The following is a 27,745-nucleotide window of genomic DNA, read 5'->3' on the forward strand; positions in this document are numbered from 1 at the left end:
GTAGATCTATCTTGGCCAGGGTCTTGGGCTTTGTTGAAATCACTGTATAGGGAGAGGGGGATTGGCCCGGTATTAAAGGGGTTGCACCCCATATGGCCACCCCCTGACCTCACGGTCCAGGAATGTGGTTTTTACCTTGCTGCAACATCCAAATGTGTATTCCCGTTATGTATTGTCACCATGTCAGTGTCTGCACCACACACACACTGGGATCCATCCGGGAGGAGAAGGGTTAATAGTTAGGAAGTGGTTGTATTCATGCAAAATGTATGTTGTTCTCAAATAAAAAAATTGATTAAAAAAAAAATAGTTAGGAAGTGATTATAGCCATTTGTTCCATGTTCCCGCCTTTTCAGGCTCCATTTTGCAGTGTCCCATAGGTCGCCATTGCAGCTCCATTCATTCCAATGGCGGATCTGGCGGTTTTGGCCCGTTTCCATCGAAGACCAGCAGGTGGCGTCCGAGAGGAGTGGCGGCGGTTTCCCATTGTAAGTCAATGGGCCCATTGACTTCAATGGGGATTCCTCGACGCCGATCTCCAGGAACGGGTTGGCAGCCATCCAAACCGCAGAAGCAGATACAATGTCAGAAAAAGAGCTTTCATCACATTAGTTCAAGGTCAACGACAAGTGGCGTGGGAACCTTAGGTTCTAGGGCACCCAGAAATAAAATTATTTTTGCCCCTAGCTCCTAGGCACCCCCACACTCGACCACCACCGGGTCCGCAAATCAAGGACCCCCGTAAAGGGTCGCGCGCGGTGAGAGGGACGCGCCATTGACTCCAATGGCGGAGAAAAGAACAGCGCGAGAAAACGGCTAAGTCCGAAACCATAAAGTGTGGAAGCCCATATCTCCGGTTCTGGGAGGACCAGAGGGCTGGGATTTGGATCGCATGTAGTCACTGTTCCGGCATGACTGCATGGCCATTTCCAGCCCTCTCCGACCAACCAGACTGAGTGTGGGCAACTGTAAAGGTTGGTGATTTTCCCCATAGACTCCAATGGCGGCGTTACTCCATTGAAAGGCTATGGCGGAGAAGACCCATAGACTTCAATGACGGAGTTGCCCTATTGAAAGTCTATGGCGGCGGAACCCATTGACTTCAACGGCGGAGTTGCTCCATTGAAAGCCCATAGCGGCGGAGCCCGTTGATTTCAATGGGAAAAGAGTGAAAAGCAGAGATTCATTTTAAAGCGGACAATCCTGTGTTAAAGAAATAAAAGTTTTAAACTGCATTTGTGTATCTCCGGTCTGGAAGGTCGCAGCGAGCTGAAACTTGGCCACCATGGAGAGTCACTCCCGGCATGAGGGACTGGCCGGTTTCAGCCCGCTCGGCCCAACAGAACGGATTATTTTAATGTCTTAATATTAAAAACTGTATTGAATCTCAAAGCGGGGATAAAAGCCCGCAAAGATTCCTGCAATCTGTGGAATGTAAATGCTCAGGGGGGCGACCTATTGTCTACAACAGACCCCCTGATCAAAGGCTCAGCCACCCTAGCTGTACACATTAGGGCGGGGAACTGCAGGGCTTTTGTGGTCTGTGAGTGCTATAACTCACACCTACAAACAAAGACTTTCCTGACCAGATCCCCATATGGTAACTTGTCGGCGCCCTGACTTTTGTGTGGGGCTAAAGAAATGAGACCCCCAGGGCCTGAAGTACGCATGTGCCAACTAGCTGGGGGGCATGGGTTATTAATGTTCCCACGTTAGAGATTGGGTGCAGGTAATTGTTCTCCAATAGCCTGCACTCAATGATAGATATAGGACTGGAATTGCATATAAACTGATGTCAGCCCTATGGGCCTTATTCAGAAAGCCTCGATAAGGCCCTTATCGACCAAACTGGCTACTCGTATTCAGATAAGTGCTCGATAACGGCCTGTATCGATGCAAAATTGTATCGCTATCCGAAATTCGCCGACTGAGCAGCGACCAGCCCCTTGTCGACCATTTTCGGATGGTTGATAAACTCGCGCAATTCAGAGACCCGCGAGTCGGCTGTCGCGGCATATCGCAGCCCATCGCAGCCCTAAAAGGTGGTCTTCTCCCCAAATCCAATTCACCACAAAACTTTTGGTAAATTGGTGGGGAGATGGCCTCGATGAGAAGCGATGTCTCGGGAATTAGAAAAAATCAGGCCCCTTTCCTGTCTCGGATTGATGCTGATAGCCATTAATAGCAGCTCCGGACCCCCCCGGCATGCATCAGAGGCAGGAAACATGCATGTACAGCAACTTCATTACCTTAGCGGCTAACCGCTAAGGCAATGAAGGGGTTAAATACCCGTGCCAAGCTTACTGTAAGAAACATACTGTACAATACAATACAATACAGTGGCTAGTGGGGGTGGGTGAAGGGGGAATTTGGCCCTTAGTGGCTGTTTAGGCCTTGCGGGGATTGGCTGGCATCATTCCCTTTAACATGACGTCACTAAATCCAAGATGGCCGCTGTGTCACAAGGTAGTTCAGCCAATCAGAGTGTGGAATTTGTTCCCACGATCTGATTGGCTGAAATACCATCTGACGCCGGCTTCGTGACATCATCTTAAAGGCAAATGAAGCACAGCCATTCTGATTGGCTGGCATCATTCCTTTTTAAGTGACGTCACAGCAAAAAAAAAAAAATTAAAGTCTGCACATGGTTTTAACAGCCAATCAGGTGGCTGTTAACCATTTTGAGGGTAAATGTGACGTCACAAGCCATATTTAAGGCCGTGACGCCTCATTTGAGCCCAAGAAGCCGACGAGACAGCATCGGCTTGGATTTAACATGGGGTATTTTGGATTGACTGATGAAGAAAGATAAAGAAGAACAAGAAATGGTTACAGATGAAGATAGAAGAAGGTGATTAAAGAAAGAAAAAAGAAGATTGGGGTACCTGAGCCGGATCTCCATGGCGGATGGCATCGGATGCTGTTGGAGGCCTTCCAGGTACGTGAGCTTCCTGTTTCCCCGGGAGTCGGAGGGCTACTGCTTCTAATGGTAAGTAATATATTCAATGTTTGTAAATGTCTCTTTTTACAGGTTTAATCTTTGGATGTGTTTTTTGATTTTTTTGGGGGAGGCACATTGACTGATAATATATTAATTGGTACCTCTTTAGGGTACAGATTAATACATTATTATGACAATATTTGGGGGGCAATTCTCGCTTGGTATTGGTGTTGCTTTTTGGCATTTCATGTATTATGTGGATGTGATTGTTTTTTCATGCTTAATGTCATTAAAGGTTTGCGATTGGTGTTCGTTTGTATTTAATGTTATATTATGTTAGCTAATGTGTTTTATGGTTACTTCAGAGATTGTTAGAATTTCTTTCTATTTAACTGTTTAAATTCATTAATGTTGGAGTAATTCATTGTTTTCATTGGTTAGTGTTACTATTCATTTTGAGTTGTTTCGGAATTAATTGTTTAGATTGGTTAATGGTTTAAATAATTCATTGTTGATGTTGCTATTGATTGTGTTGATTGTATTAGCTGGCTACTGTTTGTATTTAGTGACGTGTGAATTTTTGGAGTTTAGTTACATTTTATTATTGTGTGTCTTGTGTATTAATTTATTGTCATTAGGGTGCCCATTGAGTGCTATAGAGGCTTATCATGCCCATATTATTATTATATGGGTATGATGTACCACTATACTACTCAATGGGTATAGGGTGGGTATAGTCAGTCAGGGTGGGTGCTTAGGCCTCCCGGGTTGGTATCGGGTCAGGGTGGGTTAACCCCTTAATGACTATAGCGGTTAGTAACCGCTAAGGTGATTAAGGGGTTAGGGGCCATTAGCATGTATTTATTTTGTATATATGCTTTCTGGCAACGGAGGACAGAGGGACCTGCTGTTGTGGTAAGTATAACTTTATTTATTTACTTTATTTATGTATGCTAATGCAGTGTTTAATAATGGGCAAATAATCTATTATCCATATCTGGATAATAGTTATTTTGTCCATTACTGTATGGGTTTGGGCGGAAGGGGGGGCGTGTATTGATGTTTTTTTAAATATTAATATACATTTCTTTAATAGTGTAGAGGTGCAGGGGGTCTCCGGAGCTGAACCACGTTGGTTTTATGTCCGGGGACCCCCTGCTTCCCAAGATACAGGCACCTTTATGGGGTGCCGGTATCCCTCTGCATAGAAATGTCCCGCGTCATGTGACCGGGACATTTCCTTGCATAGGAGATACCGGCACCCCATAAAGGTGCCTGTATCTCGGGAAGCAGGGGGTCCCCGGACATAAAACCAACGTGGTTCAGCTCCGGAGACCCCCTGCACCTCTACACTATTAAAGAAATGTATATTTAAATAAATAATTTTCGGGCGACATTTCAGCTGGGAGAGGCGGCTCTCAGAGCAGCTCTCTCTGCAGCAGAAATGAATCGCTGGTTTAGGCCTTTTCAGAGACTCAATGCTCTCGCTGGCAGCAACTCGCCCGTTTTGGGAATTTTGCTATCACTGGTAATCGAGCCTTTCTGAATAGCGCGATAGCAAAGCCCAAAAAACAGTCATTTTAAATTCCCTGGCGATTTTGTTTATCAACCCTCTCTGAATAAGGCCCTATATCCTTGGTCTTCATTTTACCAATTGATTGCTGTTGAATTGCTAATCACGTTTTCCTGATTACTTCTTCATTCCAACCCCTAAGTAAGTGTATTCCTCATCTGTTATTTGTACTATCTGCTGTGTTCACCTGTCTAAGGAATAAATTCACTTTATCATATCTAAGTCGTGTTCAGTTCAACCCAGTTATTTTGTGTATTATTATACCCTGTCATAAGTTACCGTGACAATCACCCGCTAGGATTTTACAATCTTTGGCTAATTTGTTTAAAGTATTGAAAAATTATGTGAAAAAAACAGGTCATACTCACATGGTGCATATACGTTACCAATAGTTAAGTATTATCCATGTATAGTTCCGACCAGGATCAAATATCTGCCTTCCTGGTCTTTTTTTTTTGGTCTGCTTCACTACGAATGGGAAACTGTTATGGAATAAAATCACTACCCCTCTCTTTTTGACAGTGTCCGAGGAAAGCGAACATTGTCGAACTTGTTTATCCAAAAAAAATTAGGAAAGCTGTTGTTGCTAAAATGTGTTCCCTGCAATAATAAGATGTTAACCTTCTTCCGTTAGTAATCTGCTAAAGCTAACAGTCCTTTGATTGGGCTATTAAGGCCCTTCACGTTATGTGAGATAATGTTTTCAGACATCTAAACATACAGTATCTTTGGCTTACCAACTCTGCGACAGACTGCACAGAAGTCCCAAACCGATGGGGATGCTGCAACCACATTCTGAGAACTCCAGCCTTCAAGGTGGACCGGGGGTGGACCGGGGGTGGGGAGGAGGGAGTGGAGAGAGAAGTAACTTACGGGTAAGGGGGAGTATTATAATGTTTATTTGGTGTAGAGGGGGTGGGTGAAGGGTACAGTTGTCCCAGGGTGGGTGGTTAGTGGGAGGGCTTAACCCTTTCATTACCATGGCGGTTACTACCACTAAGGTAATGAAGGGGTTAAAACCTCCTGCAACCTTCATGTAGCCCCAACCACCCACCCTGGGGCAACTACTCCCTTCACCCCCCCTTCTATCCCCACAGTATTGAATCAGGGGGTGTCCTTAGCTGAATCGCATTAATTTCAGCCTCAGAAACCCCCTGCTTCCCGAGTTACAGGCTCTGGAGACCCCCTGCTTCAATACCGTGTTTTTAAAAAATAAAAGCCACGTGATCGCATGTTAGAGGCGCGCAGGTAGAGCGACTGTAAGATGCGAGCTAAGAGTGATACTGAATCAGACAGGTGTAGTCCAGTAGGATTCACACAGCTCAAGTCCCATTCAGATGCAGGGACCCCTGCTGTATTAATCCCGTGGGCCATTACAGTTTGCTATGGGCTGTCCCGTGGAGGGTCTACACTTTCCACATTGCTCTGTCCCATTCCCCCGGCAGCCGATAGATAGAAAAGACTGCATCGGTATGTGTTTCAACTAGGTTCCATATACACGCATGTGTAGATATTCAATAACACGCATGTGTTTCAACCACATGCGTACTGTACCATATGTAATTCACACAGTACACTACTGTATTTATTCATGATTATTAATATAGAATATTCTCTCTTTACATGTGAAGATGTCCAAGAGCCAGCCAGGCTGAAGATGCAGAAAGAAGATTGTACGTTTGGCAGAAAAATGAAGATATGTGTATTATTGTATTCTTCATAAAGTCAACCACCTGATGAAGGGTCTTTATGGGACCTAAAACCGTTTTTCCACTGTTCTTGGCAGTCACATTAAATGGAGAACGTCATTATGAACTTGTGAGTAGAGCTAAAGGTGCACCGACGAGTATTCTAAACTTGCATTGGAAAATCTGGGGCTATCGCCAACAAGACCCAGGAACATGCTGCAACATTTCAGTGACATTTCTGCAGACAGACTAATGGCCCATCAGATTAACACAGCATGGGTCCCTGGCAGTCCCATCCAGTTTGAATGGGGCTGCCAGGGACCCCCACTGTTAATCCGATGGGCCATTAGTCTGTCTGCAGAAATGTCACAGCATGTACCTTGGTCTTGTTGGTGATTGCCCCAGATTTGTTTTAGAATACTCGTCGGCACTACAGTATACTTTGTATCTGTCTTAGAAGAGGCCTACCCTTTGAAGAAATTGTATTTCTACGTTGTGTTAGCTGCACAAGCAGGATTCTCCTCGCCTGTAACGGTTTCCCCGCACCTTGGAATTGGGTTACATTTTAATACCATTATATGCAGTATGAGATATCAGAGCATACGAACATTAACAGGAATAAAGGACGGGTTACATTGCATTTAGATTTTGAAGACACAATAGGAGACTAGAAGAAAAGATGTCCTCAGGCACGTTGTCTCAAGTATATTCGTTTTAGTCCAAAATAAAAATGAGAAGATAGCAATGTATCAATATTGGTTAATTAACCATTGAAGTTCATACATTTGAATTCATGCACTTACAATTTTGCATAGCATGTGTTGTAATTCTTTTCCTATCAGGAGTGTCAGAGGTTAATCTAGATAGGCTAGGTCTCCAATACATATCGAGTTGCAATGGAAATAGAAGAGAGAAATGATCATAGCACAATACATTTATTACAAAAGACTAGATTAAGAACAATATTGCACTTACAGCCAGTATAATCAAAAACAGCATTTTTGGATAGCTTCCCAGCGTGTGGTAGTAGCTCTTTGCTTTGATGGTAATGTTGCTCACATATTGTAGGGTCGACGGTCCCCTTCCGCTGTGTGTCCACTGTGCCCGTCACCTCCGATTTCCTTGAGAGGGGACACTGCACCTCTCCTACTCCCCTGTGCAGGGGTGCTGGGAGGAGATATTACAGCAGCAGTGTCTCATTCACACTTGTATTTGTATACAAGTAACTGCAGGGCCAGCAACCAGTAGTTTCAGCAAAGTGGTATCCTCACCACACATGACACGTTGTAGGGAGCTATGGCGGCTCAGTAAGTCCAGGATAGGACTAGCGTATAATAGAATTTCTGATTGATATTGCAACCAATGCTAAAACGCCATTGTCCCGGCAACGTCACATTCGCATGTCACCCGCGAGCAGCCGTAAGTGTGACAGAACAGCAAATCCCTGTTTTTCTCTCCACCTGGCGATCAGCTGTTCATTCACTTTTACAAACCTAATTGTAAGTGTTCATATACTTGCAATAAATACCTTTATACTGATCTTTGGTGCGCTTTCTGTATCTTTTATATTTCAATAAAAAACCATAAATCTTGAAAAACTACATTTAAAAAAAACTACATGATACCAATAAACTATTTTATTCTCAAACCCTACATCCCATAAAACAATCACATTAATTTGTTTAGTAGCTTTTTAGATATAAATGGCTTAAAAGAGTGTCTTAAAAGTCTGCAATTGGTACTAGTGTTGGTCCTACAGGGGTTTATAACAGGACTGACACTGGAAGAGAACAAAGAATGAGTGAGGCAATCCTAGATTAACAGCAGCTGGTACAGAAGACAACAATCATGACAGAAGAGGAGAGTGAATTCATTAGTAATTCTTAATTCTGCAACTTAAGGGCCATTTAATAAAATCTTGTTTGTGTGGAGATACGGAGGCCTAGCTCTTCCTAACTTTACACTGCATTTGGCAGTAGCCCAGATTACTACTCATTGATTGGCATACATCTATTGACCATAAATGCTGGGTGGAAATTAAACATGCAGTTATTCTCTTTTACACTTGCCAATGTAATAACTAATTGAAGTATCAAGTTACAAGTTGTTTTTATTACTACGGTTCCACTATGATACCGGTATATTGGAAAACCCCTACTCTGAACAAGCAAGTAGTTTCTCAGTTATATGAATCCTGTGGTGTTTGAAGAGGTAACTTTTACAAGAAAAGCTTTCCCCACACACTGTACATGTGAAAGGTTTCTCCCCTGTGTGAATCCTGTGGTGTGCGAGGAGGGAGTTCTGATAACAAAATTGTTCACCACACTCTGTACATGTGAAAGGTTTCTCCCCTGTGTGAATCCTGTGGTGTGTGAGGAGGGAGTTTTTATAACGAAATTGTTCACCACACTCTGTACATGTGAAATGTTTCTCCCCTGTGTGAATCCTGTGGTGTGTGAGGAGGGCTTTCTTAAGACGAAATTGTTCCCCGCACTCTGTACATGTGAAAGGTTTCTCCCCTGTGTGAATCCTCTCATGATCAAGGAGACTGGCCTTTGATGTAAAGCAGTTACCACACTCTGCACATTTGAAAGGTTTCACCCCTGTATGAATCTTCTGGTGTCTGAAGAGGCTACTCTTAACACTGAATTGTTTGTCACACTCCGTACATGGGAAAGGTTTCTCCCCTGTATGGATCCTGTTGTGTTTGAGAAGGTCGCTCTTCAGTGAAAAGCCTTTCTCACACTCTGTACATAGGAATGGTTTTAGTTGTGCCCCTTTATGAATCTTCTGGTGTTTGAGGAAGCTACTCTTAACACTGAATTGTTTCTCACACTCTGTACATGGGTAAGGTTTCACCCCTGTGTGGATCCTCTGGTGTTTGAGGAGGTTGCTCTTCAGTGAAAAGCTTCTCTCACACTTTGTACATGGGAATGGTTTTGGCCCTGTATGATTCATCTGGTGTTTGAGGAGGCTGCCCTTCATACTGAATTGTTTCTCACACTCTGTACATGGGAATGGTCCTGTCCCTGTGTGAATTATCTGGTGTCTGAAGAGGCTGATCTTCCGTGAATAACTTTTCCCACACTCTGTACATGTGAATGGTGTTACCCCTGTGTGAATCCCCTTATGTTCAATGAGGGCAATCTTCCGAGAGAAACATTTCCCACACTCTCCACATGTGAAAGGTTTCTTCCCAGTATGAATGTTCTGGTGTTTGAGGAGATATTCCTTACTGCTGAATTGTTTCCCACACTCTGTACATTTGAAATGTTTCTCCCCTGTATGAATATTCTCGTGTCTTAGGAGGCTCCCCTTACAACTGAGTTGTTTCCCACACTCTGTACAAATAAAGAAATTCTTTGCTTGCACTGGTTCCGTGAATGTGTCCAACGTGTGGCAGGAATCATTGGATTTTGGCACTTCAGGGCTGTGAGGAATCAGATGGTTTCTGGACATCTCAGAGCTCTCGCCGTGCTTCTCCAGGAAGCTCTCTAACAGGAGTAAACAAATAATTTCAGTTCTATATATTTTTTTTATCTGTAAATCAAAAATGACAAAGCAAATTATTTTATTAGTAATTTGCAAAATGTACTTCATCACTGCTTAACAAAATGTTCACTTTTTAACCCATGGTTTTAAGGTTTTGCCCCTTAATATCCAGTGTCCCCAATGACCTGAAAGTTGTTTCTAGAAGCTCAGTGACTTAATTTGAAAAGATATCATTTGTATTTATTATTGTATTGATTGCCGAATGTAGGGGTCTGCAACCTTTCAAGGAAGAGCCATTTTATAAAGAACTTTGTCTAAAATATTCCAAGAACCGCAACACATGCATGAATATTACACCCCCACAAACGCATACATATACTATTCCCACATACGACAAACTTACTTTAATCAGAATCATGGAGCACTATGGCCAGCTATCTGGGAAGCAAATCGGTTGGAACAGCCAAGCAGAACAGAGAAAACTGAGAAGAAAACAGAATCTCCTAAGATGGCTCCTGTGATAAGAGTTAGGCCGAGTTTATAGTACTTGCTACGGCGACTGTGACGTTGCGCAGCAGCAAATACATGTTGTCTGTCATGGTTGCCAATGGTGGGCGCGACCACGATGGAGACCGCGTGACATCAGCCGTCGCGAGCGCTGGAAGCCAGAAGATTTTGATATTTCCAGCGATTGTGGGGTGTCGACACGGGAACGTGAGCAGTTCAGCCAATGCGGGCAAACCGCTCATGGCCACACCCCCAGTCGCTATCTCTGGTCTCCTGCACCAGAGTGCAGGAATCGCTTTAAGACGGCGACGGCTGATGTCGCCTCGCCGTTGCCCCTACTTTAAACTTGGCCTTCCAAGGCAGCAGGGAGACAGAGGAACAACAGGATACAGCCCTTGCAAGAGAGATAATGCCTTCATTAGATAAGAGGTTTCACTCCCTGCAAAAGCCCCTTGAAGATTTTAAAGAGGAACTCTCCTTGCAAAATGCAAGATTGGGTGAGGGGGAGACCAGAGTGGAAGAGTTGTAAGATGATATGGGAGAAACTCAGTCAGAAGTCCAAGAACTAAAAAAGAAAAATCAAGCCTTGGAGGAAATGGTAGATCTTGAAAATAGATCCAGGAGGAGCAATCTAAGAATTATTGGGATATTGGAGTCTGTACAACCATATCAACTTATGGATTTCTTCCCAAAATGGCCCCCAGAGATTTTGGGGTTACCTTTAGATCAGGCTACCATCAAAGTAGAAAGAGCCCATAGGTTGGGTCCAACAAAATATCAAGGAGAAAGACCAAGAGCAGTGATGGCTAAATTGCGGGACTTTAGTGAGAATATCAGACCCAGCAAGCTTACAAGGACACAGAACAAATTGTATACCAAGGATCCAAGACATTAAGTTTCCAGGACTATTCGATGGCAGTCTCTAACAAAAGGAGAGAGTTTGGAAAACTTTGTAGCTCTTTGTTTCACAAAACAAGAGATTTAATTTGGGGTTTCCAGCCACTCTGCGACTTTTCATGGCGAATGGAGTCAAAATCTTCACTGAAGCCAGGGATCCTGAAAAGTACACTTGTGAGCATCATAAAGATATTGAAGACAGGCGAGTGGGCGTTATCAGATGTGTGCGCAGGATCGTCATTCACCAACCGGAGAAAGAGGTTGCAGCGAGTATACGACGCAGAGCTGGTTGCAGCAGAAGATACCTTGTTTAAGTATCAAGACATAATTATGGGTCTTTTTATTATAAGGAGTATACATGGGGGCTGATTTCTCCAACTGGACGTGAAAAGTAAGTGATTGTACTTGATTATTAACCTGGAGTGCTGGAAACAGTTTTTGGGGTTACCAATGTTCAAACCTCAATAACAATAATATTCTCATAATAACAACAACAAAACACATGATTTTCAAAGGTTATTAGAACATTTAGCTTGTAATTCTATTATTGCATTAATGTTATTTTCCCCAATATTGTAGACATGTCAGTACATTTTTTAAACAAATTGAATAAAGACAAGTGGGGATATAAGGGCACTTACTACCAATAGGAAATGAACCCATTTCATTCTTTATGGTTGTCAGACGTTCCTCAGTGTTCGGCACCTCTTTCTCTAACGTAATCTCTAAACTCTGTGGCACAACCACTGGGAAACCTGGCGATAAGAAAAGAAAAATCCATCATGTAAAGCTGGGAGTGGGGGCTCTTCTTGTGATATCTCCTCTGATATCGGTATCATATAATAGTAGTAAGAATTGTAAAGAAATGTGTTACTGGACCTTCTGGCAGAAAATTACTTAAAGAGTTGAAGACATATTATATTTTACCTGCTGGTGGTTCTATGAGGAAAAAAAGTATAGCCCCCTCTGGTTGACTACTGGTTTCTATAAGCAGTTTTTCCCCAACTCCAGTCCTCAAGTACCCTAACAGTCCAGGTCAAACCGACTGAGCCACCTGTGCGAATCTGGAATCTGAGCATATTCTTAAAACCTGAACTGTTAGGGGCACTTGAGGAGTGGAGTTGGCATTCATTTTGATAATGGGTTAACTGTGTGGGCTCCAGGTTTAACCCCTCTGCTTTCAACATCATGATCTGTGATGCCAGCATGGAGGGTATACACAGCCACATACTTTGTTCTACAAGCAGGTTCACCAGTCTTAACTGAGGCCTTCATGCAAGTTCTGTAAATATGTTGTGTGTGTGTCCAGTCTGCAGCAAGGTATGTTCTGTGACTATTTGTTATTTTATAGTTTATAATGTGCCCAGTTCTTTAGTAAGCTCTTGTTAGAGGATGATAAAATAGTCCATTGAAACCCAATTTCTACTGTAATTTTCTTTTCCTGGAGAGTCCTTCCATGGCAGTGCTCACCAATGGGTTAAGTTCCACCCTCCAGCTGAGAAATCTACATGTGGAAGGACCATAAACAGCTCCTTCTTTCCTCCCCAATTAGTCTTGGTATAAAGACTGAAATGTATAACTAGAAACATCTTAGGCCTCAATTATACCAGAAACTGCAGAGCGATCCGGTGACGTCATCGTACATGCGCACATGCAGAAACGATTTGTAGCATTACTGCAGGGAGACTTGGCCAGATCCCGTCTGTCTGTCTGTGTACGTACACACACACACACACACACACACAGTGTGTATATGTTTTTAAATATATACACATAAAGTGTATGTATGTATATATATATATATATATATATATATATATATACATACATTAAAACAAATGTATATATATATATACATACATATACATATATATATATATATATATATATATATAGACAAATGAATTTACCAGATGTAAGTCTGGAAAACAGAGACAGCACACAGCCAGGGAAGTCCAAAAACACTGTATTCATGAGAAATACATGGCACTGCATCCAACGTTTCGGTCACCCAAGTGTGACCTTCCTCAGGGACGTGCCTGGGGAAGGTCACACTTGGATGACCGAAACGTTGGATGCAGTGCCATGTATTTCTCATGAATACAGTGTTTTTGGACTTCCCTGGCTGTGTGCTGTCTCTGTTTTCCGGACTTACATCTGGTAAATTCATTTGTCTATGTGTGCATATGGGATAAGCATCAGTGGATCATCAGTTTACAGTGTGCCAACTGCCCCTGCTTCTCTTATATATATATATATATATATATATATATGTGTGTGATTGGTTTGTTTAAGATGCACTGTGATTGGCCGTGCAAATCACGTGATGCAGCTGTCGCCTGTGAAAAACAAAATCTCTTCGAGAGACAGAAGCTTTGCAGCACGTCACGATTGGTATGTGTGCTTTCATTGCATTTTATTGTTTGAAGCTGCGTGGCGTCGCGCGCAATTTCTGGTATAATCAGGGCCTTAGATCTAAACTTTGTGAGGGAATTGGTGAGCACTGCCGGGGAAAGTCTATCCAGGAAGAGAAAATTACAGTAAGTTAGCAGAAATTTTCTATTTTCCGGTTGTCCACATGACAGTGGTCACCAATGGGACTTGCCAAATCAGTACCCACATAAAAAAAAGGGAGGGGTCCTAGAATAAAACACCACACTCCTTGACACTTAAATATGATCTTTTATTTAAGTGGTGACAATTGACTGCAGGACCTTTCTTCCAAAGCATGCGTCTGCGGAGGCGTGTACGTCCAAAGAATAATTCTTAATAAATGTACTAATTGACGTCCATACTGCTGCCCTGCATAATTCTGTGGGGGAAGCCTGCACCTTCGCTTTCCATGACGTGGCCATGGCCCTTGTCGAATGTGCATGTACCAGCTCTGGGGCTGGAATTTTTTGAATAGTACAGGCCTTCCTGATAGCCGTTACAATCCATTGACTTATGGTAGATTTTGAGGCTGTTTGCCCTTTCCTTGCTCCCTTCAGAAGAATGAACAGTCTGACTTCCTAAATCCTTCTGTTTTGGAAAGGTAGAGCTTTAAGCACCTCACTACAATGTAACGTGTGTAGAATCCGCTCTTTGTCGTTTGCCGGTTGAAATGGAATTTTGAAACAACCTTAGGTAAGAAAAGCTGTACTGGTCTCAAGACGAGCTTGTCTTGATGAAAATAAAGGAAAGGTTTATTCATGGACAATATATACACAAAAAGGAAGCGCAAAAAAGAAAAAACCATCAGTCAAAATTAATAAAAAAACTTTATAAATTGGCTCGAATTTACATACTAAAAATCACAAAAAATACATGATATATTGAATGGATCCTATTAGACCCAATAACCCACAGTCTAAGCAGTGATGGGGTGTTCCCAAATCTCAAAACCACAGAACTACAGATGGACTTGTCCAGGGTATATAAATAGATGTTGCTGAGCTTACATATAAAAGGGAACGCACCCCGTGCAAGGCTGGCGAGTATCCACAACTGGTTGGGCTTCCGTTGTCACGTCCGCTCCCCACTGCGTGATGACGTCACCTCTACGCGTTTCGCCGTTGGCCAAAGGGTTAAACTAAATTACCCTCTTTCAAGTGAATATGTAAGTAATTTACTGTATATTTTTGTCATATTGGACGTAGCATTGGGCTTCTCTGTCGCTAGTTGTATACATATGCCCCGCTCAATAGCTCTCCTTTTTGACACATATACATATATATTTTGTGGGGGCTCACAATACAGAATGTGTCACTACTAGCAGCAGCACTGAGCGTCAGTACCAAATACTTTTTTTTTCCTCTGCGCAAGATCTCACTGACGCTCAGTGCTGCTGCTAGTAGTGACACGTTCTGTATTGTGATTCACACCTTGCCGTAGGTGCATTTCCAGAAGCCTGCTGTGCCCGCAGTGTGACGGAGTCACGTGGTGCGGAAGACTGGTGGAGAGAACCAAACCCGGAAGTCCTGCGGTGGCTGGCAGTGGAGGAATCGCCGGCGCAGCCTGACCCCCCTGCAGCAGCCACTACGCATACAGGTTACATCTCCCACAACGGACACAGACTAAGCTCTATTTCCATTGCTTGATTTCTGGGGCTTGTCTGTAAGTTCCCACTGCATCCGTGTGCCTCCTGATGTCCATCAACTAAACCTTTTTTGCCATTTTCTACACCTGTGTGGATATTCTTAATTTCAGCCACTGTGTCATGTGTGCATTTTCTTTTGCATCATTCTCCCATCCCATGGGACTATAGCAGTAGCTATTTGTACACATTTATTTTATCCACTGTATATGATCCCAGTCCCAGTTGCATCATTTCCCTATCATACAGGATTGCACTATCATTTGTGTTATTGTTCTCATTCCTCATATGTTCATCCTGGTGTCTGCGCTCCCTGACTTCTGGACACTGCAACTATATAAGGATCTATAAGGAAGATCCATTGAAGGTCGAGCTGCAATCTGAACACTGGTTGTATATTATTTTATCTTTATTTTCTATTTCATATTCTGTATTTTTGTTTTATTATACTGTATTATTTCCTCCCATCTGGAACACCCGCAGGAGCGCCTGGTGATTTCTGTGTTCTTATATACAAAAAGGGACGTTTTATTCAACCCATTTAATGCCATAGGGGTTCTACCACTGGCAAAGGCTTTTGCAACATAGCGGTACAGGGAACTTTAATGTGAAGTGGGATGTGTGGCTGGTGTTTGTTATTTGTACAGTATATGTGCTTGATATCTCAGTGGCACGTGTCATGCTGCTGACCACAAAGCTATTGCAACAGATCAGTGCTCCTTTCATTACTGGTCATAGGGAAATGAGGCTAGAAATGTATCCAGCAGACTCCACCCCACAGCTTGTTGCATGAAAGGGTTACTTTGCATTGTAACCCCCTTCCCAGTGAAACTTCAACATCAGGTTGTTTTTTATTTTTTTTAATTTAAATTACTGTTTTTTCCATAACTAATATCTCACCTTTTTTGGGTATCCTGGTTAGGTAATGTGATTAATAATACACATTTTGGCACAGGAGTGGTTAAACTGAGCTGTCCTCCAATTCTCCATGTTATCAGAGGCAAATGCAACATGTGCTTGTCTCCTGTGAAACTTGTCTCTCGGCTGCTGTTGAATTCATGCAGCAGGCTTGTGTCTTTCAAAGGAAACAAAGCAAATGCATTGCCAAAAGGGCGTGGGTGTCTTCGTATATCAGCATCCTTTTTCTGCAGAGCCAGCTATCACGAAGGGGTTAACTGACAATTCTCAGCTGAACTTCTTTCCTGGGGATTTCAAAGGCCATTGAAACGTGCGCTGTTCCCCTGGAATACTAATGCCAAGTGGAGTATGTGAATCCGTGCTTCAAATGAAGGGGGGGGGGGGGGGATGTTTTAGCACACCGATCTCACTGTTTCATACTGTAGCATATTGTAGCATATTGTGACCCGTGGAGTGTTCACCTGCATGTTACCAAATCCTACTGCAATGCATCCACTTGAACTTGAGTTGAATCAAGGGCAGGTGGCTGGGATACTGCATTTTAGTCCAATGTATTTGTTCTTATGCCTAGCAGATAAGAAAGCTTACACGATCTCTGAATGGAGGTGTTTTATGCTCTAGGTCTAGGAAATATGGGAGATGGCAACAGGATGTTGCAAGAAAGAAAATTATTTTTAGCTTATCTGTAATTATACATTATCAATGCTAATGCAATGAAACATATGTCACCATCTAATGAGACTTTAATTTCATATTGAATCAAGTGCATAGTGTTGCTGGAGTAAGTTATTATTATTATTTTTTAAATTTACCTAACAGATTTGACGATAACAAAGCCAGGTGCAGGGGAGATGAGCGAGAAAGAGACATAGCGTTTGTGTAGTTCAGGCCATATCTGGGCACTGAATGAGTTTAGCATGGATAGCAAAGCTTCATTTCTACATGTTTTTACTAATGCAACATCTGCCACATTTTAAAGGAAAGCCATTTTCCAATGTGGACAACACAAAAATGCCACTTTTTAAAACCAACCGATGCAAATAGAATTGCCTTCTGTATATATGGGAACGGGAAAGGTTCCAAGAAAAATGAATGCGGAGTGTGAGGGGGAAGCTGATGATGTCACACATAGGGAGGAGGCTGGAGGTACTGGCGCGCACGGGGGGGGGGGCTGGAGGTACAGTCGCGCACGGGGGGGGGGGGGGGGAGGAGGCTGGAGGTACTGGCGCGCACGGGATGGGGAGGCTGGAGATATTATCGCACACGGGGGGGGTGGAGGGGGCTGGAGGTACTGTCGCGCACGGGGAAAGGGGGCTGGAGGTACTGGCGCGCACGGGATGGGGAGGCTGGAGATACTATCGCGCACAGGGGGGGGAGGGGGCTGGAGGTACTGTCGCGCACGGGGGGGGAGGGGGCTGGAGGTTCTGGTGCGCACGGGGTGGGGAGGCTGGAGGTACTGGTGCGCACGGGGTGGGGAGGCTGGAGGTACTGGCGCGCACGGGGGGGGGGGGAGCCTGGAGGTACTGGTGCGCACGGGGTGGGGAGGCTGGAGGTACTGGTGCGCACGGGGTGGGGAGGCTGGAGGTACTGGTGCGCACGGGGTGGGGAGGCTGGAGGTACTGGCGCGCACGGGGGGGGGGGAGCCTGGAGGTACTGGTGCGCACGGGGTGGGGAGGCTGGAGGTACTATCGCGCATGGGGGGAGGGGGCTGGAGGTACTGGTGCGCACGGGGTGGGGAGGCTGGAGGGCAGAGTCTTGGTGCTTTTTTACATGCACTTGTACACTTCTTCCTCCATCCCCGGTTGCTGGGCTGGCCCGCCTGGGGCGGGTGTTGAGTGCAGGGGAAGGTGGCCTGCTCGGATCGGTGCCTCATACTCCACAGTGTGTGTGTGTGGGAGAGAGAATGTGTGTGTGTGGGTGGGGGGGGGAAGGGAGAGTGTGTGTGTGTGTGACACACCACAAGTACCCACCCACCCAGTCACCCATCCTCTCTCTTTGTGTGTGTCACCCACCCTCTGTGTGTGTGTGTCACCCACCTTCTCTTCCCTCTGTCTCTCTCCCCTCTCTGTCTCCTTCCTTCTCTCTCCCCTCTCTGTCTCCTTCCTTCTCTCTCCCCTCTCTGTCTCCTTCCTTCTCTCTCCCCTCTCTGTCTCCTTCTGTCTCTCACCCACACTCTCTGTCTCTCACCCACACTCACGCTCTCTGTCTCTCACCCACACTCACGCTCTCTGTCTCTCACCCACATTCACTCTGTCTCACACCCACGCTCACGCTCTCTGTCTCACACCCACGCTCACGCTCTCTGTCTCTCACCCACGCTCACTCTGTCTCTCACCCACGCTCACTCTGTCTCTCACCCACGCTCACTCTGTCTCTCACCCACGCTCACTCTGTCTCTCACCCACGCTCACTCTGTCTCTCACCCACGCTCACTCTGTCTCTCACCCACGCTCACTCTGTCTCTCACCCACGCTCACTCTGTCTCTCACCCACGCTCACTCTGTCTCTCACCCACGCTCACTCTGTCTCTCACCCACGCTCACTCTGTCTCTCACCCACGCTCACTCTGTCTCTCACCCACGCTCACTCTGTCTCTCACCCACGCTCTCTCTGTCTCACACCCACGCTCTCTCTGTCTCACACCCACGCTCTCTCTGTCTCACACCCACGCTCTCTCTGTCTCACACCCACGCTCTCTCTGTCTCACACCCACGCTCTCTCTGTCTCACACCCACGCTCTCTCTGTCTCACACCCACGCTCTCTCTGTCTCACACCCACGCTCTCTCTGTCTCACACCCACGCTCTCTCTGTCTCACACCCACGCTCTCTCTGTCTCACACCCACGCTCTCTCTGTCTCACACCCACGCTCTCTCTGTCTCACACCCACGCTCTCTCTGTCTCACACCCACGCTCTCTCTGTCTCACACCCACGCTCTCTCTGTCTCACACCCACGCTCTCTCTGTCTCACACCCACGCTCTCTCTGTCTCACACCCACGCTCTCTCTGTCTCACACCCACGCTCTCTCTGTCTCACACCCACGCTCTCTCTGTCTCTCACCCACGCTCACTCTGTCTCTCACCCACGCTCACTCTGTCTCTCACCCACGCTCACTCTGTCTCTCACCCACGCTCACTCTGTCTCTCACCCACGCTCACTCTGTCTCTCACCCACGCTCACTCTGTCTCTCACCCACGCTCACTCTGTCTCTCACCCACGCTCACTCTGTCTCTCACCCACGCTCACTCTGTCTCTCACCCACGCTCACTCTGTCTCTCACCCACGCTCACTCTGTCTCTCACCCACGCTCTCTCTCTGTCTCTCACCCACGCTCTCTCTCTGTCTCTCACCCACGCTCTCTCTCTGTCTCACACCCACGCTCTCTCTCTGTCTCACACCCACGCTCTCTCTCTGTCTCACACCCACACTCTCTCTGTCTCACACCCACACTCTCTCTGTCTCACACCCACACTCTCTCTGTCTCACACCCACACTCTCTCTGTCTCACACCCACACTCTCTCTGTCTCACACCCACACTCTCTCTGTCTCACACCCACACTCTCTCTGTCTCACACCCACACTCTCTCTGTCTCACACCCACACTCTCTCTGTCTCACACCCACACTCTCTCTGTCTCACACCCACACTCTCTCTGTCTCACACCCACACTCTCTCTGTCTCACACCCACACTCTCTCTGTCTCACACCCACACTCTCTCTGTCTCACACCCACACTCTCTCTGTCTCACACCCACACTCTCTCTGTCTCACACCCACACTCTCTCTGTCTCACACCCACACTCTCTCTGTCTCACACCCACACTCTCTCTGTCTCACACCCACACTCTCTCTGTCTCACACCCACACTCTCTGTCTCACACCCACACTCTCTGTCTCACACCCACACTCTCTGTCTCACACCCACACTCTCTCTGTCTCACACCCACACTCTCTCTGTCTCACACCCACACTCTCTCTGTCTCACACCCACACTCTCTCTGTCTCACACCCACACTCTCTCTGTCTCACACCCACACTCTCTCTGTCTCACACCCACACTCTCTCTGTCTCACACCCACACTCTCTCTGTCTCACACCCACACTCTCTCTGTCTCACACCCACACTCTCTCTGTCTCACACCCACACTCTCTCTGTCTCACACCCACACTCTCTCTGTCTCACACCCACGCTCTCTCTGTCTCACACCCACGCTCTCTCTGTCTCACACCCACGCTCTCTCTGTCTCACACCCACGCTCTCTCTGTCTCACACCCACGCTCTCTCTGTCTCACACCCACGCTCTCTCTGTCTCACACCCACGCTCTCTCTGTCTCACACCCACGCTCTCTCTGTCTCACACCCACGCTCTCTCTGTCTCACACCCACGCTCTCTCTGTCTCACACCCACGCTCTCTCTGTCTCACACCCACGCTCTCTCTGTCTCACACCCACGCTCTCTCTGTCTCACACCCACGCTCTCTCTGTCTCACACCCACGCTCTCTCTGTCTCACACCCACGCTCTCTCTGTCTCACACCCACGCTCTCTCTGTCTCACACCCACGCTCTCTCTGTCTCACACCCACGCTCTCTCTGTCTCACACCCACGCTCTCTCTGTCTCACACCCACGCTCTCTCTGTCTCACACCCACGCTCTCTCTGTCTCACACCCACGCTCTCTCTGTCTCACACCCACGCTCTCTCTGTCTCACACCCACGCTCTCTCTGTCTCACACCCACGCTCTCTCTGTCTCACACCCACGCTCTCTCTGTCTCACACCCACGCTCTCTCTGTCTCACACCCACGCTCTCTCTGTCTCACACCCACGCTCTCTCTGTCTCACACCCACGCTTACTTTGTCTCTCACCCACGCTCACTCTGTCTCTCACCCACGCTCACTCTCTGTCTCTCACCCACGCTCACTCTCTCTGTCTCTCACCCACGCTCACTCTCTCTGTCTCTCACCCACGCTCACTCTCTGTCTCTCACCCACGCTCACTCTCTCTGGCTCTCACCCACGCTCACTCTCTCTGTCTCTCACCCACGCTCACTCTCTCTGTCTCACACCCACACTCTCTCACACTCTGGATCCGGATATCTTATTTACCCTATATATATCTTAACTGCCCTAGATCTAGACATTTGAGATCTGCTTTTCTAGATCCGACATTCACACACACACACACACACACACACACACAACACACACACACACACACACACACGTAACAAGGACTAATTGTAGTATAATGTAATACAATAAATACATTTGTCAAAAACGAATGTTGTTCTGACTAGGAATTTATTAAATGTATTTTATTTATATATTTTATTTTAAAGCGGGGTTGGGGGCGGGACTAGGTGGCGAGTAGATTTTTTGGTTGGGCGAGTAGATTTTTGGGTGATTTGTCGAACACTGTGTGTATATATATAAATATAGGCACTGTACCGTGTATCTGTGTTAATACATCCATTAAACACAGATACACGGTACAGTGCCTATATATCGATATATATCTGTGTTAATGGATGTAGCACTATATATATACTGTATATATAAGCACTGTACCGTGTATCTGTGTTAATGGATGTAGCACTGAGCTCTGTCTGGGTTTCATGTTCTGTCTCTGGTTTTAAATATATATTGCCATGCTCAGTAGCACTCCTCTTTGACACCTATACGCATATATATAGTGGTTATTTTGGGGGTTCAATATGAGCTTATTGGGGTTCTGTATGTGATGTAGAGAGACCAAAGGGAAGAGCTCTGAATTGGTAGTGTGCTACCCCTATTGCAAATCGCTGATACTTTGTGTCTTTGATATATGGGTTCATGGAAGTAGGCATTCTTTAGGTATACTGATACGGAACCGGGAGATGCAGAAAGGTGCAGCTATGGAGTGCTCTGCAGCACCACCTGCTTCCCGGAAGTGGTTAAGCAGGAAGAATGCCCTACTCACCTCCTACCTCCAGCTGTTCCGTGATCAGCTCCACCCTCTGCAGCCGGCATCCCCTGCTCTCCACCTACCCGCCCAAGCCTGTCTCTATCTGAAGAGAGAAAGATGGCCCACCAACAGGAGGGGAGGGCAGGCCCCCCCAAGACCGCAGGGTAGGATGGGCCCCCCCCAAGACCACATGCCCCTGGGCTTTGCCCGGGCTATAGCTACACCCCTGGGTTGGCTTAATAAAACGGATGTCTCTACAGAACCAAGGGGTAAATGGAGGTGAAGAAAAGGAGAATACAGACAGTAAATGAGATGAGGTGATGGTCAGGGAGAGGAAAGGGTAAATAGAGAAATTATAGAGAGACAAGCTTCTGAATTAAATCTTGGCATTTAGAGTCTACGAGCACAGGCAGAATACACTGGTCAAACAGTGGAAGGTGATCTTAAAATTATTTTTTTTCCCAACTGCGCTCCATCTCATCCGTTGAAGGTCAGCGACCCATTTCCAACTTTTATACTAATTTGAGAGCCATATTATTCCTCCAACGCTGTTGCACGTTGCTTCTCCATAATATCCAGCAAGCCTGTGAACTTCTTATGAGAGAAAATTAATACTCCCTGAATACTCCCTAAAGGTGACCATACTACTTTGTAACAAGATAGCGTTTGTATACAAAAAAAAAAATGTTAAGGTACTCACCATCAACAGAAAATGTAACCATTTCTCCCATTATTGGAGTTAGATGTTCCCCAGTGTTTGGCTCTTCTTTTTCTGACTTAATCTGTAAACTCTCCGGTACAACCACTGGAAAATCTGCCAACAAGAAAAGGAAAATCCATCCTGTAAACTCTTCTTGTGATATTACTATACAGAAATACTTTGTAATGATTCCTAAGTGGATGTGAAAAGTAAGTGATTGTTCTTGATTAGTAACCTGGAGTGCTGAAAACATTGATGAAGTAATATTGCTGAAATCAGTATACTGTTGAAATGAATATATTACTGAAATGGACTGGGAGTGGGGAGTCTCTGGAAAAGGATTGAATGCAATGTTCTGTTTCCATTCTGTCTTATGTTTTCAGTCTCCATTTTGTGTGTAAGAATGAGTGTGTGGTTTGAAAGTGTTTTGCTCACGACTGTGCCTAAAGTAACGCCCACATTCCTGGTAACTAGAAGTGTCTGGTTCCTATAGAGAACTGTTTTAATCAGGTTTTAATGATCTGTAAAATGACTGGTTTAAGAATTAAGGAGTGGTTAGTATATTCTGCCTGGTAACCCATTTTGAACAACGTAATCAAAAATGTATATAAATCCTGCTTGAACACCCTTTTGTAGAGAGTTTTATAGACTTTTGAATGTATATTTTCATACTATGCAATAAACTTCTCATTATCAACGAACCCGTGTTTGTGAGTTTTCAAACAACGACAGCGTTTTGGCAATGAGACATGGGATTCCAAAATCTCGGACACTTGGACCAGACGAGACAGACGGCTCTCAATGGAACACAACGCTATGATCATTTGATAAGGTAGGTGCCTTTTGAAATGCCATTAGCTTAAAATGTGGAGATTCATGAGGCCATGATGTCTCTGAAGTCTTGTCTGGGTGACGGAATTCTGATAATGAGTACGTTATTTTAAGAATCAATTGATATAATCTGTGTGGATTTAGTGGAATTGGTGAGGTAATTTAAAAATCTATTGTTACAATCTGTCTGGTTCTGTGTGAGGTACATTCTGCATGAAGTACATTCTGCGTGAGGTAACGTAACATCTGCAGTAGTTATAATCTGTGTGGTGGTTAAAATGGGTCAAAATAATTCTGTTGAGGAAAAGGAGGGTGCCGGAAAAAAATGAACTCCAAATTATATTATTAAACCAAAAGATAGTACCAGCACTCTCTGTCTCACTACTACAGATATGAGCGAATACCAGTGTATGGAATATGAATAATTTAATGACACTAATAATAAACTGAAAATATTGCAACAATAGCCAATACGTCAATGCAAGAATAGATATTACCATAGAGCAAAAATAAACTTTTACCTTAAGATTAACCAAGTATGAGTGCATACTGTCTGGCACTAATAATGTCACAGTCCATCGGTGCCCTCATTCTCAACAGATTGTTTTTGCCTAAAAAGAATCCGGGATAGTCCGAACAGTGGATTCCCAAGCGGGGTCTTCCCTGCCTGGATTAAGAAGCTATGGGAGTCTCATGTATTGCGAATCTGAGTGGGGAACACGTCCTAGGTACATGTCCAAGGTAGGGAAAATTAGTTTTTTCCCCCCAAAATGCTTTATTAGATTCTCAGATAATGGGAATGCCGGCTAATTATATGTATACAGGCATACCCCGCATTAACGTACGCAATGGGACCGGAGCATGTATGTAAAGCGAAAATGTACTTTAAGTGAAGCACTCCCTTTTCCCCACTTATCGATGCGTGTACTGTACTGCAATCATCATATACGTGCATACCTGATGTAAATAAAGCATTTGTAACAGGCTCTATAGTCTCCCCGCTTGCGCACAGCTTCAGTACAGGTAGGGAGCCGGTATTGCTGTTCAGGACGTGCTGACAGGCGCATGCGTGAACTGCCGTTTGCCTATTGGGCGATATGGACTTACTCGCGAGTGTACTTAAAGTGAGTGTCCTTAAACCGGGGTATGCCTGTACAAAATTACCATCCAGGAACTTGCAAGATCTTACAAAAATAAGATTTTTTTGCTCGCAATGAAGTTGAATTTTTTAAAAGGTGTATAGCCATTAAAATACAAAGTGATCAACACTGGACAAGGAGAGTTTGAGTGTCCGTGGAGAGAGAGAGGAGGACAAAGAATGGGCATATGCGGGAAGATCATTTGATCTTTACCATTTTTATAATCAGCCCGGTCACTGGTAAAATTTAAGGGTTTATTCGTTCTGGCCAGGCGATGAGCTTCTTAAAACCAGAAATGAGAGAGAGTATGAGAGAGTATGAGAGAAAGAGAGAGAGTATGAGAGAGAGAGAGTATGAGAGAGAGTATGAGAGAAAGAGAGAGAGTATGAGAGTGAGTATGAGAGAGAGTATGAGAGAGAGAGTAAGAGAGAGTATGAGAGAGAAAGAGAGAGAGTATGAGAGAGAGAGAGAGTATGAGAGAGGTTATGAGAGAGAGAAAGAGAGAGAGAGAGTGAGTATGAGAGTGAGTATGAGAGAGAGAGAGAGATAGAGTATGAGAGAGAGAGAGTATGAGAGAGAATCAGAATAGCAGCCCAGACAGCCCTTCTTCTTCAGCTTAAAGAATGTGCAGAGATACAAAAAACATGAAATAAGGTTTCTGCGCTCGAGCTGTCAGTAAAATCAGTAAACGTAATCCGTTTGCAGCTGACCATTTATTTATGGTATTAATATTATTTTATATGTAATCTGTGGTGCGCTGTGTGTGAATTGTGTTTTTTGTGCAGAGATACATTCCAGACACGAAAGTTAACTCGAAGGTCCACAGCTTCAAATTAGGTTTAAAAGTAGGGTAGTTATGAAAATAAGAGAAGGGAATTTTTATTAATTTAGGGGCTTATGCAGAGAGGATAGAGAATGTAAACAGCGCCATCTTTTGGCGAAAATACGCAGGCGAGAAGCTTGTCCTGCCGAGAACATGGCGGGCAATTCAAATTCGCCAGACGTGTGGCGAGAAGCGTGATTTCGCCAATGCTGAAACACGCAAGATTCCAGTAGCTCCGATGCGCATGTACGTGTCAATCGGAGCTACTAAATGGCGCGTTCAGGGGACATTTTGCCCGCCAACAAAAGTTGGCTGTATTGTGGGCAAATACAGCGCGCCAATACATGGCGAGTTTCACGCCAAGTGAAACTCGCCTAATTAGCAATTTCAAGCACACCGGAGTACCGGGTAACGGAGTACCCTGCATAGGACCAAATTTATTGCCAATCCTGCGGCGAATTTCAGACTTTCTGGGAGGTACCTCTCTGCATAAGCCCCTTAGTTTGCAGGATCAAACTATTTTGTTTTATTATTATAAGGTAGGCGAGTAATATGTGTTTTGTTGGTTTTTGTTTGTGTGTAACAAGTAAATACATTTCAATTTTATTTGTTCTGATTAAGATATGTTTGGGATTTTTTTTAAGATGCTGGTAAAATCTCATAAGCACACTGTTTAAATTATATATTAAGGGTGTCTTGCCCCATGACAATGTCTCAGAGTTTTTATATATACAGTATGTCAATTTTTTTTCTGTTCTGAGCAGAGTATCTATAGAGGCATTGTATGTTATGGAGTAAAAGGTATGATACAGTATGTCACTTTATAGTATAGAAAGTTTTTAGTGTATAATGTTTAGGATCAATATGATAGATAGAAATATAGATATATAGAGCTATAGATATACGCACACACACACATCGTGACGAAGCAGACGTGATTATGTAGCGAAACGCGTAGAGTAGGAGTCTTCCTTCACACGGAGCAGCCTGGAGAGGAACCACAGGAAGCTCAGCTACCACCGGAGTGTAACCGGATCGGACGTCAGACGCCCAGCCTTGCGGTGACGCGACGGAGCTGGGGCCGAGACAGAGGTGTACTGGGAGCCGCGGGACGGTGAGCAGGCTTGCTGATGGTCTTTCCTATACACTATTACAGTGTGACATGCCCGATTTTATTTGAAACATTGTGAGTGCATTTTTTACCTAGATTAAACTCTTTTATACTTTGGTTGATCTGCGCTATGCAAGTATTTTCCTCTCTCTTTCTACATCTGGGGTTTTCCATCCTGAGTACCGGAGCCACCCTGATGACTCCAAACTGACACCCACCACCGACTGATTGCCTAAGCCTATACTGCTGTTTTAATTCTTACATTTTGTAAGTAGATACTACAGGAGCCAAGATTTTGGAAGCTCATTGCTCATTCACACTGCACTTAGATTTTCTTGCTTTTGTGTTTCTCCCTTATGCTCCCCCTGGATTCCATGTAACCAACCCTTCCAAACAAACCATACTTGTTCAGTCTTTTTCTAATTGTACTGTCATGAACTTTAACATTTAACATGCTAACTGAGGCCTGCAGAGTCTGAGATGTAACTCTTGGGTTTTTTGCAATTTCTCTGAGCATTTGGGGTGAATTTGCTGGGACGTCCACTCCTGGGAAGATTGGAAACTGTCTTGAATGTTTTCCACTTTTGAATAATCTTTCTCACTGTAGAATGATGGACTTTAAATTGTTTGGAAATGGCCTTATAACCCTTCCCAGATTGATGGGAAGCAACAATTGCTTCTCTAAGTTCATTGCTGATGTCTTTCCTCCTTGGCATTGTGTTAACACACACCTGAATGCTCCAGATCAGCAAACTGCTAAAACTTATTTTCTAAGGTTATTAGAACATGTAGCTTGTAATTCTATTCTTGCATTAATGTTATTTTCCCTTATATTGTAGAAATGACAGTACATTTTTTAAACAAATTGAATAAAGACAAGTGGGGATATAAGGGTACTTACCACCAACAGGAAATGAACCCATTTCACTTTTTATGGTTGCAAGACGTTCCTCAGGGTTTGGCTCTTCTTTCTCTGACGTAACCTCTACACTCTGTGGCACAACCACTGGAAAACATGGCAATAAGAAAAGAAAAATCAATCATGTAAAAGCTAGGTGTGGGGGCATTTCTTCTGATATTTCCTCCGAAATCGGTATAATAGC

General features: G+C 44.7%; 1 protein-coding gene across 7 annotated transcripts in view; it reads right to left on the minus strand.

Moving 5' to 3' along the window:
- Positions 1 to 7,121: 7,121 nt before the first annotated feature.
- Positions 7,122 to 27,745, minus strand: part of LOC142488340 (uncharacterized) — a 100,679-nt gene continuing 80,055 nt past the window's right edge. For 6 of the 7 annotated variants that reach the window (XM_075588726.1, XM_075588729.1, XM_075588730.1 and 3 more), the window contains 4 exons: positions 27,544 to 27,648; positions 22,739 to 22,852; positions 11,740 to 11,853; positions 7,122 to 9,696 (listed from right to left, as the gene is read on the minus strand). In XM_075588726.1, the coding sequence (XP_075444841.1) occupies positions 8,357 to 9,696; positions 11,740 to 11,853; positions 22,739 to 22,852; positions 27,544 to 27,648 (1,673 nt within the window). In that variant the 3' untranslated portion in view covers positions 7,122 to 8,356. The remainder of the gene's footprint in view (positions 9,697 to 11,739; positions 11,854 to 22,738; positions 22,853 to 27,543; positions 27,649 to 27,745) is intronic. The other variant, XM_075588733.1, reaches the window with a different exon arrangement.

Source organism: Ascaphus truei, chromosome 2, assembly GCF_040206685.1.
Source record: "Ascaphus truei isolate aAscTru1 chromosome 2, aAscTru1.hap1, whole genome shotgun sequence".
In the NCBI taxonomy this organism is placed as follows: domain Eukaryota; kingdom Metazoa; phylum Chordata; class Amphibia; order Anura; family Ascaphidae; genus Ascaphus; species Ascaphus truei.